General features: G+C 49.7%; 1 protein-coding gene across 1 annotated transcript in view; it reads right to left on the reverse strand.

The window, feature by feature from the left end:
* LOC146829882 (vomeronasal type-2 receptor 26-like) overlaps positions 1-15,234 on the reverse strand; it is an 81,012-nt gene extending 65,778 nt beyond the window's left edge. The window contains exons 1-2 of the mRNA XM_085606558.1: positions 14,698-15,234; positions 12,646-12,769 (exon numbers count right to left, since the gene is read on the reverse strand). Coding sequence (XP_085462684.1) covers positions 12,646-12,769; positions 14,698-15,234 — 661 coding nt within the window. The remainder of the gene's footprint in view (positions 1-12,645; positions 12,770-14,697) is intronic.
* Positions 15,235-17,077: the final 1,843 nt, after the last annotated feature.

Genomic DNA, 17,077 nt, shown 5'->3' on the forward strand with positions numbered 1-17,077 from the left:
CCAGGCCAGGTGTCCTGGGAGATGGTGATGTAGCGCCGACCCTCACGGTCCATTCCGTGGACAACCCGGCCTCCTGCGGGGACCCTCAGCAGCAGGCCGTGACGATGTTTGGGATGCTCCGTCGGATGTCTCCTCCTCCTCCTGATCCCTCCCTGTGGGTGGTGATGTTCTACGCCGTCTGGCACAGGGAGGGTTGCCCATGTTGTCGGCCATCCGACGGAGTGTATCGTGAATCCCCTGGAACACCGTCACTTGCTCAGCCTGTCTGTCCTCCATCCTCCGTTGGTGTTGCAGTAGACAGGCATGTTGCTCCGCATGTTGCTGGGCCTGCTGGGTCTTTATCTCATTGAGGGTCCCCTTGATCTCATTGAGGGTGGCCCAACCTGGGCCATGCCCGTGGTGTCCTGCCGGTATGTGTCCATGATGTTACGGACATGGGCAAATACCGGTTCCCCAGCCAACTGGTCAGGCTCGCGCCTCCGCCGTCCTCCACTCCCACCACCCCTGCCCACTTGCACCTGGCCTGCCCTTGTGGGTACATCGGGTCTCCGGGACCCCTGAGGGGTGGCATTGGCGTTGTCGCCTGCCTCCTCCTGGGTGCCCGGGACACCGTGTCCCTCCTGGCCAGCCTGGCTGCATTGTGGTGGTGGGGCAGGGATCCTGGGTGTCTCCTGGGATGTGGCAGGAGTGGGGGTGGTGGTTGGCACAGTTGTACCTGACGCAGGTGCTGCAGGTGGTTGGACACCAGAGGGGCCAGGTCGGTCGGGGTCGTCCACAGAGTGGTGAGAGTCGTCGCTGCCGGTGGGATCGGGCTCCCGCAGATCTGGGTCCTGTGAGTCTTCCCCCCCAGTGTTGGGGGTGAACCACGACGTTGACCTGTGTGTGAGAGAGACAATGTTAATTTTGGTCCATGCAACATCCATGTTTCATCAGTTTCAAAGTTGGCACTTTTCCTCTTGGAATTAGGATCTGTCTTGCATTCCACTCACAGTGCACTTGTGCATGGGTGTGTCCCTTGGGCACCACTTTGGCCCCTTTAACTATGTGTGGCACAGTCTTACTTGTTGCGTCAAGTGTGACTGCAGTCAGCAGTGGAGTGGGCAGGTGTGGCGAGCCATGCATTGGCGCCTTCCGTGTAGCACTGTACATGTGCACATGGAGTGGATCCACACACTTATATAATGCAGGTAGCTGTCGTTGTGCTCGTGAACAGGTTGTGACATGGCCCTGTGTTTTGCCATGGTGAAGAGGGGGGGTCTGGCACTGGCCACCCTTGGCTACATGCACGCAGTCTACCTGCTGACGAGCAGACATTCCCACACACCACATGGCTGATTTACTCTCCCTGTGTCTCCCTCCCTCTCTGTCCCCCTCTCCCTCCCTCTGTGTGTCAGCATCCTCCCTCTGTCCGTGTCCCTGTGTCTCCCTCCCTCTCTGTCCCCCTCTCCCTCCCTCTCTGTCCCCCTCTCCCTCCCTCTCTGTCCCCCTCTCCCTCCCTCTGTGTGTCAGCCTCCTCCCTCTGTCCGTGTCCCTGTGTCTCCCTCCCTCTCTGTCCCCCTCTCCCTCCCTCCGTGTGTCAGCCTCCTCCCTCTGTCCGTGTCCCTGTGTCTCCCTCCCTCTCTGTCCCCCTCTCCCTCCCTCTCTGTCCCCCTCTCCCTCCCTCTGTGTGTCAGCCTCCTCCCTCTGTCCGTCTTCCTGTGTCTCCCTCCCTCTCTGTCCCCCTCTCCCTCCCTCCGTGTGTCAGCCTCCTCCCTCTGTCCTCTGTCCCTGTGTCTCCCTCCCTCTCTGTCCCCCTCTCCCTTCCTCTCTGTCCCCCTCTCCCTCCCTCTGTGTGTCACCCTCTGTCACCTCAGCCCAGCTTCCTAGACACACACTTTTTCCAGTCCTTTGAATGGCCCTTGGCTTGTTGATGTGAGTTTGTTTCTGATCTCCAGGCACCCATTGGGTGTAGTGTCTGTGTGTGCGCTGCTGCTGTGGTTGTGTGTGCTGCCACTCTTTCACAGTGTTGGCTGTTCATTAGCTGCTGTCATGTGCAAAACAGTGCCTTCACCCCCATGTGTTGATGCAAGGCGTCCGCCATTTGCTGGCGAGTCTTTCCTGTGTGGGGACACACTGTTTGTCTGGCTGTGACCTGGGCCATATGGGCAGAGGGCATTGTTGTCTGCTTCTGAGTTGCACTATGTGATTTTTGGGGACCACCCTCCCGCCATCTGGGTTACCGTGTCATGTGTTGGTGTCTTCTGTGGCCTGTGACTTGACATTGTCCAGCTGGGTGCATGGGGCATGGTGGCGGCAGTGGCATGTGCGTGTTCATGGAGTGTGGTTGAGTCATGCGATAGGTTGGGGTGGTTGCGTGCCTGTTAGTGATTTTGGTTGTGGATGAGGTCCCCCCCATGTGAGGTGCGTTGTTCGTGTACTCACCCGGGTCTCGGAGTCCTCCTAATCCTTCGACTGCCTCCACCGGCTGTATGGCCATCACCCTCTCCTCCCAGGGCTGGTAGTGTACGGGTCTGCGGGAGGGCCCTCCTCCAGTGGCGTTGGCCTGGTTGTGTTCCTCCAGCATCTTGGATCGGACCCTCCTCCGCAGATCGTACCACCTGGCTTGGCATTCCTGCCTGGTCCTTCTGGTGTCCGCAACAGCATTCACAGCATCGACGATGGTCTGCCACATGGTTTTTTTTTGCTGCCATGCTGGTCTGTCTGACCAATGTTCCAAAGAGCTGTGGCTCGACTCTGAGGATTTCATCAACAAGGACCTCCAACTCTCGGTTACTGAACTTTGGATTCTTGTTAGTGGGCATGGTGAGGGGTGTGGATGTGGATGGTGGGGGGTGTGTGTGGATGGTTGTGGGTGTGTGGGTGTGGTTGTGCAGGTGTGTGTGTGTGAATGTGATGAGGGGGTGTTTGTGAAGGTGGTTGTGTGAAGGTGTGCAAGTGTAAGGTGTGCTGAAGCTTGTAGTATGGTTCTGTGGTGTCTGGCAGCAGTGAGTCTGTTGCAAAGGCTCATGGTTTGTGTGTGTGGGCCCTTTTTATTGGTCCATGGGTGGGTGTGGCTGTGTTTGAAGTTTGGGTGGTTGTGTTATAAGGAGTGGTGGTGTTTTGGGCCTCTGTTAGTTTTTGGCAGTTGCAGGTCAGTGAATGTGTTTTTTTAGTGTTTGTTGGCCATGTTTAGTGGCTTTGTGCCATTCGAATAGTGTATTCTTGTGTTGTTTTGTTTTGTCCTGGTTGTGTACGTGCGTTTTGAGCGTGTGTACGGTGTGTACATGAGCCATTTGGTTGTACGGTGCTGTCCTTGTGTGTGGCTTGGTACGACTCGTACATGCGGTTGTGATGTTGGGGCCTGGGGTGCGCTCCGTACTTAGGAGGTTGTGTTGGGGGTGCGACTGGAACGTACTGGGGTGTACATTGACGGTGGTATGACACGTACAGGGGTGGGGGTACGAATCGAACGGACTGGGGTGTACATTGACGGTGGTACGACACGTACAGGGGTGGGGGTACGACTCAAACGTACTGGGGTGTACATTGACGGTGGTACGACACGTACAGGGGTGGGGGTACGACTCGTACGTACTGGGGTGTACATACATGGGGGTCGGACACGTACAGGGGTGGGGGTGCGACTAGAACGTACTGGGGTGTACATTGACGGTGGTACGACACGTACAGGGGTGGGGGTACGACTCGAACGTACTGGGGTGTACATAGACGGTGGTACGACACGTACAGGGGTGGGGGTATGACTCGAACGTACTGGGGTGTACATTGACGGTGGTACGAAACGTACAGGGGTGGGGGTACGACTCATACATACTGGGGTGTACATACATGGGTGTCGGACACGTACAGGGGTGGGGGTACGACTCGAACGTACTGGGGTGTACATTTGACAGTGGTACGACACGTACAGGGGTGGGGGTACGACTCGAACGTACTGGGGTGTACATAGACGGTGGTACGACACGTACAGGGGTGGGGGTACGACTCGAACGTACTGGGGTGTACATTGACGGTGGTACGACACGTACAGGGGTGGGGGTACGGCTCGTACGTACTGGGGTGTACATACATGGGGTCGGACACGTACAGGGGTGGGGGTATGACTCGAACGTACTGGGGTATACATTGACGGTGGTACGACACGTACAGGGGTGGGGGTAGGACTGGAACGTACTGGGGTGTACATAGACGGTGGTACGACACGTACAGGGGTGGGGGTACGACTCAAACGTACTGGGGTGTAAATTGACGGTGGTACGACACGTACAGGGGTGGGGGTACGACTCGAACGTACTGGGGTGTACATTGACGGTGGTACGACACGTACAGGGGTGGGGGTGCGACTGGAACGTACTGGGGTGTACATTGACGGTGGTACGACACGTACAGGGGTGGGGGTACGACTCGAACGTACTGGGGTGTACATAGACGGTGGTACGACACGTACAGGGGTGGGGGTACGACTCGAACGTACTGGGGTGTACATAGATGGTGGTACGACACGTAGAGGGGTGGGGGTACGACTCGAACGTACTGGGGTGTACATTGACGGTGGTACGACACGTACAGGGGTGGGGGTACGACTCAAACGTACTGGGGTGTACATTGACGGTGGTACGACACGTACAGGGGTGGGGGTACGACTCGTACGTACTGGGGTGTACATACATGGGGGTCGGACACGTACAGGGGTGGGGGTGCGACTAGAACGTACTGGGGTGTACATTGACGGTGGTACGACACGTACAGGGGTGGGGGTACGACTCGAACGTACTGGGGTGTACATAGACGGTGGTACGACACGTACAGGGGTGGGGGTATGACTCGAACGTACTGGGGTGTACATTGACGGTGGTACGAAACGTACAGGGGTGGGGGTACGACTCATACATACTGGGGTGTACATACATGGGTGTCGGACACGTACAGGGGTGGGGGTACGACTCGAACGTACTGGGGTGTACATTTGACAGTGGTACGACACGTACAGGGGTGGGGGTACGACTCGAACGTACTGGGGTGTACATAGACGGTGGTACGACACGTACAGGGGTGGGGGTACGACTCGAACGTACTGGGGTGTACATTGACGGTGGTACGACACGTACAGGGGTGGGGGTACGGCTCGTACGTACTGGGGTGTACATACATGGGGTCGGACACGTACAGGGGTGGGGGTATGACTCGAACGTACTGGGGTATACATTGACGGTGGTACGACACGTACAGGGGTGGGGGTAGGACTGGAACGTACTGGGGTGTACATAGACGGTGGTACGACACGTACAGGGGTGGGGGTACGACTCAAACGTACTGGGGTGTAAATTGACGGTGGTACGACACGTACAGGGGTGGGGGTACGACTCGAACGTACTGGGGTGTACATTGACGGTGGTACGACACGTACAGGGGTGGGGGTGCGACTGGAACGTACTGGGGTGTACATTGACGGTGGTACGACACGTACAGGGGTGGGGGTACGACTCGAACGTACTGGGGTGTACATAGACGGTGGTACGACACGTACAGGGGTGGGGGTACGACTCGAACGTACTGGGGTGTACATAGATGGTGGTACGACACGTAGAGGGGTGGGGGTACGACTCGAACGTACTGGGGTGTACATTGACGGTGGTACGACACGTACAGGGGTGGGGGTACGACTCGTACGTACTGGGGTGTACATACATGGGGGTCGGACACGTACAGGGGTGGGGGTACGACTCGAACGTACTGGGGTGTACATTGACGGTGGTACGACACGTACAGGGGTGGGGGTACGACTCGAACGTACTGGGGTGTACATAGACGGTGGTACGACACGTACAGGGGTGGGGGTACGACTCGAACGTACTGGGGTGTACATACATGGGGGTCGGACACGTACAGGGGTGGGGGTAGGACTCGATCGTACTGGGGTGTACATAGACGGTGGTACGACACGTCCAGGGGTGGGGGTACGACTCGGACGTACAGGGGTGTACATACACGGGTGGGGGTGTACATACACGGGGGGTACGTCTCGGACGTACGGGGGCGGGGGGGAGTGTTGGGCGCGTATGCGGGCACATGTCTCCATGGTTGCTATGGGAGTTCGGTGCGGACGGTGTTTTTTCCATACGGTTGTAACATCGGACGCACGGGATGGATCGTGATTCCTCGCTCGGACTTCACCTTTCACATTTGTACGGTACATCGTCCGAGGACGTGTCGGACACATTTTCCGACCCGAGGACGTGTGGGAAATCATTCCCGATGTGGTTCGTATGGACTTTTTACCATGCGAATCGTGATTGCCAGTTCGTACGGCACTTGTACGATTCGTACGGTAAAAAGACCGGAAACGAGTCGCACGGGGAATTTTTTTACCGGATCGCAATTGGCACCATTGTCCGTAACGGACCACCAAGTTTAAATATACAGTACCCGGTTATGAGCCCCACCACCTCCCCAGGGCTTCAAACACCATTGACAAGGGCATTTGAACTTTAGCACTCCTATGACTTTCAAACAAATACCATTGCTAATAAAATCAGTATGGCACAGCTTTGTATGATACCCACACATTTGAAAAGGACCATCCAGGACTTCTTGTAACAAAGGATTGTGTTCTGATGACTAAACCCCTTACTGGATGACTAGACAGACCTCACTCCTTTGTTCCACATCACAGAAAAATGTTCTGACTGATGAACACGGAAAAATAACTAAAAATGGATGTAGGAATGTGAATTAGTAATTGGGGTGAAGGACTTAGATGTTGATGTGTGCGATTGTTTACAGTCCATCCAAGGTCTGGTAGTCCAACATTTTTGTAAGTCTAAATTATTAAATGAGTTCAGAACACCTTTTGCGGGATACCACTAAAACTCCCCGAACCTCAGAGATAGCACTTAGGGGTCAGGACTTACTCTAGCAGAGGCTACCAGAAGGTTTCAGCTCTTTTCCAGTGACATGGTCACTGCAAAAAAGGCCTTTTTCAGCACTTGGTGTCTTTTGAGTCTCATAGCATTTCAGCATATTGAGTCTTGAAGTCCACTTCTTAGTCATGGGAACACGATGGAGCAGGTTCATCCTTTCAGGTCTTGTCACCGGTTTCTGACAGCAGGTCCAGACCTCTTAGGTTCTTCCCATGTCAAGAACGTGTTTTGCTGAGCTGTGGATGAGGTGCCACTCTTTTCTAGCTAGTGAGTGGAAATGTCTCCTGGAAACTCCCCAGCCAATGAGAAAAATGTTTTCAGGGTAACCCTTCCTGCTTTAGGAGCTCAGCTTGGAAAGATTCGTCACTTATAAGGAGGCCTTGCATTTTGCACTCCTATCATGACTCGAGTCCTACAGCATCCCCAGCAGGTACGGGAGAATCAGCGGGGCACTGAAATCTATGACTACCTTACTGCGGCCCCCCCAATGGTAGGGTATTGGGGCAGGTCATTCTTCTCCTTGGGGGATTGTCTTGCAGAGGCTCCAGCATCGTATCGAGCTTGGGTCTCTTTCTTCCTGTCCCAAGGCGTTCTGTGTCTTAAGTGATACATTTGCCAGATGACCTTCATTAATTCTTTCCAATAGCCTTTTCCCAATACAATATATTGGCATGAATCCTTGATGTATCTTCGTTCTCTTCTCCTGTAAAAAGGAGTAAGTCCACCTGTAACTTGCACAACACTTTGAGTAGTGTATTTCATCATTTTCCATGTCTCTCTCTCTTGTCCTGATGACTTTTCCTCTGAATTTGTGGCAGTTTCTTCTTCTTTTGTTCGTCCTGTGCAGTATCTGGAAATCTGCACCTCTGTCTTGTCTTCTATTCTTCCGCATCAGCGCGACACGCCCTGGACCTGGTTCTTCTCTAAGAAGGAGCTATTAGTTCCTATATCATCACGCTTTAAACAATCCAGAAGCCCACCTCCATTGACTACAGGCTTTTTACCACGGTGAATTTTTTCCTCAGGGTGCTGCTTCCTGAAGGTTCTACCTTAAGCAACTCAGATCTGTGAAGATCATCAAGAGCTCGTGTAGACTTTGACAGAGTGACATTTGCAATGCCAGCTTTCCAGAAGATGGACCAAGCTCCGGTCCTTGCCCAGGCCACCGAACAGCAGGTACAACACCTTCAGCAAGCACAGAGTGAAAATGCACTTTTACACCAAACCCTCACTGCAGATGTTCCTGTAGTCTGGCTTGGTACGCCCTATCAATCTGGGGATCCAAATAAACTGAAGGGGGTCCTGGATTCCATGACGTGGTTTTTGCAATTCACTCTGTCCAGTTTATGCAAGATAGGGCCAATGTTGGCAACGTGGGCAACTGCTTTAGTAGCCACAGAGGACTCGTGTTTGTTGATTTTTGTCATGTCTTTCACTATCAATAAACTGACGCTCCAAAGACCCAGCCTCAAAATCTCTGCTGGATAGGTTCCCTGGGACAGTAAGAAAGGCAAACATGATGTTTGGAAATATATAACTCAGCTCCATCAATTAGATAATGAGACTACTTGAATTGAATAAACTTGATTGACCTTTTCGTAAAAGTCTCAAATAGGAGATAAGGATGAATTGGTGTACTTGCCCTGGACAGCATCTTTCTTCAAAATAGTGGATCAGGCCATAAAAATTGAGCATCGCCTACAAGAATGCAGAATTGAAAGACAAAGAAGCCTCTCATCTTCCCCGACAGGATAATTCTCGGCAAGCCCCACTGAGTTTGTCTAAAACCCATACAAATTGGTGTTTCCCACAAATTACTTTCTTGGTGGTGATCAGATATCATTAGAAGCATAGGCCATGCATGTAGTAAGTGTATGCAGAACATTTAATTTGAGCCTGTTCAAAACTTAAATGTACATGTCGTCCAAGCTTTTAAATACACAGCATTCTGCCCTATGGGCTACCAGGGACCTACATTAGGGTGACTTTATGTAATAAAAGGGGAGTTTGAAGCTTAGCAAGGGGGATTAAATGCTAGTCAACATGGCAGTGCAATGGCAGGCCTGCACCATGTTTGGAATTTCTACCTAAGTGGATAGCACAATATGTGCTTCAGGCTCCCTGGTAGCATTTACTTTACAGGCCCTGGGTACTTAGGCAATATGTGGCCAAAAAGTGCTCCATGAACCAGGAGGAAACAAGATCAACCTGCTGGCCTATCCGCCTGAGGTAACTTGATGCTATGTTATTCTCCCCAAGATCAAATCCATTTTAGGAATTCTTCACTAAAGGGATTTCCAATCTTGTGGAACTCTCTTCAGCTACAACCCACTAATTCACCCCGCTAGAGATTTTTTACTTCTATTTTGGCATCTAAGCCCTAAGGTAAAAACTTGCAGCGTTGCTTTCTGGCCATCCAACAGTGACACTCCCTACTCAGACACTCCTGCAGCTTTGTCCCGCTGAACTTCTACCTTCTCAGACATTTATTCCTCAGACATTTTTCTAAGTTTGAAGGTAAACGCTGCTTGGCCCAATCCACTTCTTGTATCAGAACCATGCTCCAGCGCGGTTGGCCTTAACTTTCGACTTTGACCAAGTCTTGTGCAAACAGATGTCTGAGGTTATCGCTTTGATCTTTTAGAGGGTGAATTTCATTCAGAAGTTCAAAAATCCATAACTCTGGGTCTACTGATTGGATTTTCGTCATGTTGATGTCAAAAAAGTTATAACAACTTTAGCTATTCTTCTAAATTTATTTGGGATTTTTCTTGTGTTGTTTTTTCACTTTATCACTGTTTGTGTACTGCATAAATACATTCCACATCACCTTTAAGTTAAGCCTGACAGTTTTTTGTGGCTGTTGCTTTACCAGAGCTCGCACCCCTGTAGTGTAGTTCCTATTTCCCCAATAGGCTCTGCGCATTGGAATAATATACCCTATAGATTTGGCATAGGACCGAGGTCAGTATGCCCCTATTGAGTATATTAAACTTAATTACTTTGTGCCAGCTAACTCAGAGGCCACCAGAAACTCCTTGTAAACAAGAAGAGAGTAGTTTCTGGCAACCGCATAAACATGACAACTTTGTTTCCCTTTAAAATCTGAACACTCTCAGAATCGTGGAAACAACAGATAACAGTTTCTCTCAGCTAATCGTGCATGCTTAGTTTCTTCAGAGTTACACAGAAATAGATAGACGGGCGTTTCAATAAAAGGATTTATTGAACAGTCTTGTTTCTCGTGTAAGAGATATGAGCTGTTACAATCATAAGATAGTATGCGAGATATATTATGTACAGCGTAAGCAGTAGAAATAAATAATACTGTGCTAGCATTATCTTTTAGCTATGACACATATATTCATATACATAAATAACATAAGCTAAAAATGTGAGCACTCATAAGATGCTTCTCTAACTAGTTCTACCCCAGTGTACCTAACCTAAGTGTAGTACAAATCAAGAAGTAGGTGATGTATTCCATAGTATAATAGGCTATAGTATGGTATGCTATAGTCTGGTATGCCAAGAGTCCCTCTAGGTCTAGTCAGCTCCATACCTTGAGAATGAGAGAGGTGGGAATCTCTTTCCGGGTCTCAAACTGTAACACCCCGCAAAGGGAGTCAGAACACTGGAAACTGCATTCTCTGCGAGCAGGGATGACAGTGTCTCTTGTCAGTGCGTCAAGCCGGGACACAGGCTCCTCTAAAGTCAAGGTCTCCTCTTTCTTGCTTGGGCAAAGGAAGGTATATTTTTACCGGATAGGTGCCTTGGAATGTTAGCATTGATGTAAAGTCAGGCAGAGGAAGATGTCAGGAATGAACCCTTAAGAAATAGCAGTTCATGCATAATAAATGAGTTCTTGGAGAAATCAATAATCCTGTGCAAGGGGAACTCCCAAGAGCTTAAGGGTCTGGTTTCTAAGAGCTAGTTGGGATGTTGGGGTGGATGGATGTGGGTGACCATGCCTGTATTTGGATAGCATGGCTAAGGCCTAAATAAGGACTGGGATCTTGTGCCTATATAAGGACATGTTTCTGGAAAACCTATATACGGACTCCAAAAGTGGAATACAACACCCTTTTCAATCAACAACCCAAATTCTCACCCTTTTAATATGCTGGCAGTGAACATATCATCTAAACTGCAAATCCCAAATTAGAAAGGCTCATGTTGCAGACAACCATGATGAAACCATAAAGAATATCAAAGATGAGGTGCTCATGTCAAGACTTGGCTATAGAAGTGCTCTACTCACAGGAACTCACAAGTTACACATACAAGACCATACAAGACCTATTACAGGAGTGCAACACTTCGGTCAAATCAACCCATGGATTCCCACTAAAATGAGACGCATATTTCAAGTGACCTGCATCACACACAAACTATGAATCAGTTTCCTTGGAGCCACCATGATACAAAACACAGAGAACCAACTCTCATTCATTTTTTGTTTATCCCCCTCCCAATGACATTCATGGCACTCCTTATACTACAGGACTGATGAGGATCAACACACAAGGGCATCATAATGAAGGGAGTTGCATCACTCTTGCACCATGTAATGTGGTGCAAGAGTGACGTAAGTGCAAATGAGATTTCTAAAGCCATTCAAGGCCACCTTGAGAGGCCCTGAGCGGCTTCATAAATCTTGAGAAAAGCAGCGCAGCGCAAATCTCTGCTTTGTGGTATTCTGACCCTGTGAGGCATTCCATGGGTGTTCCATGGGCATTTCATGGGCGTTCCATGGGTGTTCCATGGGTGTTCCATGGGTGTTCCATGGGCATTCCATGGGTGTTCCATGGGTGTTCCATGGGTGTTCCATGGGTGTTCCACAGGCGTTCCATGGGTGTTCCATGGGCGTTCCATGGGTGTTCCATGGGTGTTTCATGGGTGTTCCATGGGTGTTCCATGGGCATTCCATGGGTGTTCCATGGGTGTTCCATGGGTGTTTCATGGGTGTTCCATGGGTGTTCCATGGGTGTTCCATGGTTGTGCCAACGCAACATCCAAGGATGTTGATGCAATCCAAGATTTACTAGAAGTGGTAGACCTGGGATTGCCCCCAAAACCTGTTCATCCCCAGATGAGGCATAATGAGGAGAAATGTTTTTATTTCTCCTCGTTTTTTGCTCTTGCTATGTGTGCTGCAGTAAGAAAGATAGAAAGAGGAAACAACCCCTGGGGATATTTGTGTGCCCCTTCCTGCACATAAACAATCCAAAATGCAACAAAGACACCCTTACACCATGGTGCAAGGGTGCCAGTGTTGGAGCTAGGCAGTCCATTATGTACCAGCACTGGGGAAAGGACAGGGGTGCACCATATTCAGACACATACGGTGCATTATTGCCCTCTTTCTGGGATACAGGGTGGCAATGGAAGGTACTGCGCTGCGCCACACGGCCATAAATATGGCCAACAATGGTTAGTTACTCACTGCAGTCTACTGACTCCAAAGCGGCTACAGAGGTCTCTGCATCCCTTGGAACACGGGATAATAGCTCCATGACAAGAGGATATATTGTTCTTTATGGATTCACTGGGTAAATGGACAATCACTCCATAACAGGGGGACATTTTGAAATGTTCTTTAAGGGTTATGGCTAATACTTCCATCAATACTGTAGCCTGATCGATATTAATGCTAAATCATGAAATCAATAGATGCAGTCCTTGGTTTTGTGACGTATGCGCTTCAGACTCAAAGGGTACTCACCGGTCTCATTAGAAATCTCTCCAGCAGAGCAGGGAACACAGTCAAAGCAGCAGACAGGCCAGCCTTTCCTCACAGACTGTCTGAACCCAGGGAGGCAGCTCTGGCTGCAGAAGGAACTGGGAGCCTGGGGGAAGAACAGATACAGAGTGAGGAACTAAAACCATAACTCACATGATGAAAAATGAATCACATAGAGGGACTTATGGCTTGGTGCAATATAAGGATGCTATAGGGTACTGAACCATGCCGTAGCAGAGCGTAGTATTCCACACCACGCCATAGCAATCCACACTGTGCCATACCTACCTGTATCACATCCACCCGATTATAACCAAAAGTCAGCTAAGGGGGAGGGGAAACAGAAAGTTTCTGCACATAGATTGCTTGCAAAGTCACAGCACAGCACACTAGCAAGCTCTTGAATATATTGTTGCATCCATCGAGGATTGTCCATGCGTCAGAATGCTGTGACATAGACACACACAAAGGGAGGCCACTGTCTGGTATTTCACTGCAAAAAGCTGAACACACAATGGTAAGTGTTCATTAAGATTTGTTATTGGTATAAGAAGTGTGAGGCATACTACAGTGTCAGAACCAAACCATGGCAGAGAAACACGCCCCCTAGCAACAGTTCGAGGTAAGGCAGGGTGGATCTAGAAGATGTCAACCCCCTCTGACAGCTTTATAGGAAAGAAATGAATACAATCACTCCTGATAAATAGAATGATATCAGACACAGTGTGAAACTTCGGCCTGATTTACAAAGGGTTTACGTCTCCCTTGCAAGGTTGCGCAAGGCAGCCGAAGCCCTTTAGTGAGATCCACTAAGACATGAAAAGCCGCTGTGCCTGGCCCTGCGAGGCCCAGTAAAGACAGAGGCAGCTCACAGCGCTGCTTCACATGAGCCTGGATTGGAAATGTGTTCCATGGGAAGAGGCATGAAATATGAAATATCAGCGCACAGCTACCTCCAGAGAGGTGTCCCGGTGCTGCACAGTCACATTGTGCTGGGCTAACCTCCCACCAGCACTGGGGATTGAACCGTGAACCCCGTGATCCGGAGTCAGGCACCCTGGCCGCTGCGCCACACCTCTTGCACCCATGCATTGTGACGCAATCCCGGATTTGCAAAGGCCTGTAAATGTGGGATTCCATCAAAATGGTCCACCATCCAAACGGAGGTGTAACTAGGAGAAATATCTGTTTGTCTCCTTGTTATTTCCCCTTTCAATGTGTGGTGCTTTCTGCAGAAACAGGAAACTGTCTCAAAGGATTGTTTTTATGCCTTAAGTTCTCCCTTCTCATACATATCCCCCAAGGCATGGAGTGACCTCCCCACCACACCAGAGCCTGCTCCTCACTTCTCAAGTTCTACAGGAAGCTGAGGGCCTCATCAGGAGACAACGTCTCGCACCTTGCAAAGCGCGCTGATGGTCCATGAAGGCAGATGGGCTCTCACAATGACTTGTCTTTCTGCCAACATTTTAAGCTGCCCAAAATGTCACTGCTAAGACACTCGAAGGGCTCCCAGGGAGAGTGTACAATACACAACACCACACGTGATGCGACTTCAAAGAAGCCATGAAAGCATGGAGGGGAGGACACAGGAAGAAAACACAGTTCAAGTTTGCTGAATTACCCTTTTCTGACCTTACATAAATTGTTCGGATACTTTTTGAGGTTGCAAATCAGTTTGAGAGCAATTTCTGAATCACCAAACATATGTACACGAGGTCCAAAGACACCACAACCGCTCCCTACCCTCAAGGAATGAAGATTCCGCTCCTGGAAACAGTGTGCGGAGAAAGAGTACTGGAACATGTTAAGATCATGCAAGGCCTCCCAAAGTAGCATGAGCAGACAAGTATGAGGTTTTCACAGCCTGCCAACCCAATGTAAAAGCCCCTCGTAAGGGACAGTGCAGAGGGGAGAATGGGCCACACAACACCACAGTACCCTGGGAATGCATACTTGCTTTGTTTTTTAATTGAAAAAGAAAATACAAATTAAAAACCAGCACAGAGAGGCGAGGAATGGGCGTTCCATCACGGTAATGGAGTCCATCACGGCAATGGAGGCCTTCACGGCAATGGAGTCCATCACGGTAATGGAGTCCATCATGGTAATGGAGTCGATCACGGTAATGGAGTCCATCACGGTAATGGAGTCCATCATGGTAATGGAGTCCATCACGGTAATGGAGTCCATCATGGTAATGGAGTCCATCACGGTAATGGAATCCATCACGGTAATGGAGTCCATCACGGTAATGCAGTCCATCACGGCAATGGAGGCCTTCACGGCAATGGAGTCCATCACGGTAATGGAGTCCATCATGGCAATGGAGTCCATCACGGTAATGGAGTCCATCACGGTAATGGAGTCCATCATGGTAATGGAGTCCATCACGGTAATGGAGTCCATCATGGTAATGGAGTCCATCACGGTAATGGAGTCCATCATGGTAATGGAGTCCATCACGGCAATGAAGGCCTTCACGGCAATGGAGTCCATCACGGTAATGGAGTCCATCATGGCAATGGAGTCCATCACGGTAATGGAGTCCATCACGGTAATGGAGTCCATCACGGTTGTGGAAATGTGGATTTTCCTGATCAGTTATGTCCCCTATCTTGGACCCCAACGGTTCTATATGCATGTTACAAGTACATGTATGTTCCCTCCAGTTCCAGTTTCGAAGACGCAAACATATGTGTGTCTACCGTCGACATGTTCTCTGTCAGATCCGCCATCAATGGGCTGGATATTCGATTCCTAAGCATGAAAGGCCACCGACTTTATATGGCTAAGTTACTCCATTTTTACAGTTCAGGCAAGTAGGCCCGATTCTGTCCTCAAAGCCTTTCCCTGCTCTCTGTCTCTGACAGCTTCAGCTTGAGCTCGCATCTGTATCCATGAACTTTGTCCTACTCCCTGTGCAGCTAACGGTGCCTGCCTCGGCCAGTTTTCGCCTGCCTGCCAAGAAGCTGTATTTCACCTTCGAATTATCTATTTTGCTCTTCAGCCGATGCATTCCTGTCTAGTGATTTAGGTAAACATTTCCTTTAGCTCACAAGCAAAGGACTCAGCCTTTCCGTCCTCCTGCAAGTGATTCATAGCCCTGCTGCCATGGAAAGCTTTCTGCCTCTCGCTTCTCATATAGACACTTAGGCGTTTGTGCACGCACACAGTCAGTATAGACTAGATTCTGTCCGAGAGTCCTTCCTTGTGGATAACATAGTTCTTTAAACATAGGATGTTAGATATGATTTGGGATTAGGTTGACTTGACCCCTCAGACTTCTCGTCTCCACATGTAGAGCTAAATGTCAAGTCCCTTCACCCCCTAGTTGCACGTCAATTACACGTCATGCTGCTGCGCGCGCATCTATGCCAAGTATTATCTTATAGATCCACCTATGTCTGATAATCCTAACCAATCATGTTTCTTTTATTCCTTATTACGCCTAGTTTCGATTACGTACCTGTCATGTCACTTTTCTTATCAAATGTTACGCCTTCTACATTCGTTTCATTGTAATGTACTTATTATAAAAATGCATGTCTGTCAATAAAGTATTGTACTTCACTTCCTGAACCCTCGCGGTGACGGAACCTGAAGGCCGCGACTCGAGTCGGCCATTTTGAATGGAATAAAGCCCATTTAGAAACTCTTATACCACGGATTCTGCCTCTTGTTATTTTGAGCTATTTTACTTTATTTTAAGATCCCGTATGAAATTCAGTCCGGTAAAGAAGATTTTATTTACCACATAATGGCGCCCGAACAGGGACACTTTCTCATCTCACGCGCCGGCGGTGCGTTGCAGGCCCGGTCTCCTGCCACAGCTGGACGGACCATAAACGCGTACCAGCAGGATTTCCTGTAAGCTCCCTCCGGTCAAGCGGGGGCGACTGAGGCTGCGATCAACCCAGACGAGGCGGTGAGAAGTGCGAAGTGTCCCGACCAGAGCCTAGCTGAGAGAGCAAGATCCGAGGTATACAGAGGCCCACCAGGTTTCTCGAAATCCCGATGTCCAGAGGGTCCGCTGTCCGCAGTCATCGAGTCCTGTCCATTCTCTGAGGCCTTTCGTTTCAAGGAGCTACTCGGTGAGTACCATCGCCGGGGAGGCGTGTTGACGCGCACATAGGTTGTGCCGGTCAAGACGGATTTGGGTACACAAATCCGGTCTGCACTGTTTAGCAGTGTATATGTACTGTTTAGCAGTATATCAAGTATTCCGAAGTATTCAGTTATTGTCAAGAATTCAGCGTGGTGATTAGTTAGGCAGACTGTCATCATTGTCGGTCGTTGTTAAAATGTTTAATGTTTAATGTTTAAAGTGTTCAAATATTGTGGTATGAATGAGTGTTCATTGTTCACTGTTCATTATTGTGTTTTTCGTATTAAGTGAGTTCAAGAGTAAGTA

The sequence above is a fragment of the Triturus cristatus genome, chromosome 5_2 (assembly GCF_964204655.1).
Source record: "Triturus cristatus chromosome 5_2, aTriCri1.1, whole genome shotgun sequence".
In the NCBI taxonomy this organism is placed as follows: domain Eukaryota; kingdom Metazoa; phylum Chordata; class Amphibia; order Caudata; family Salamandridae; genus Triturus; species Triturus cristatus.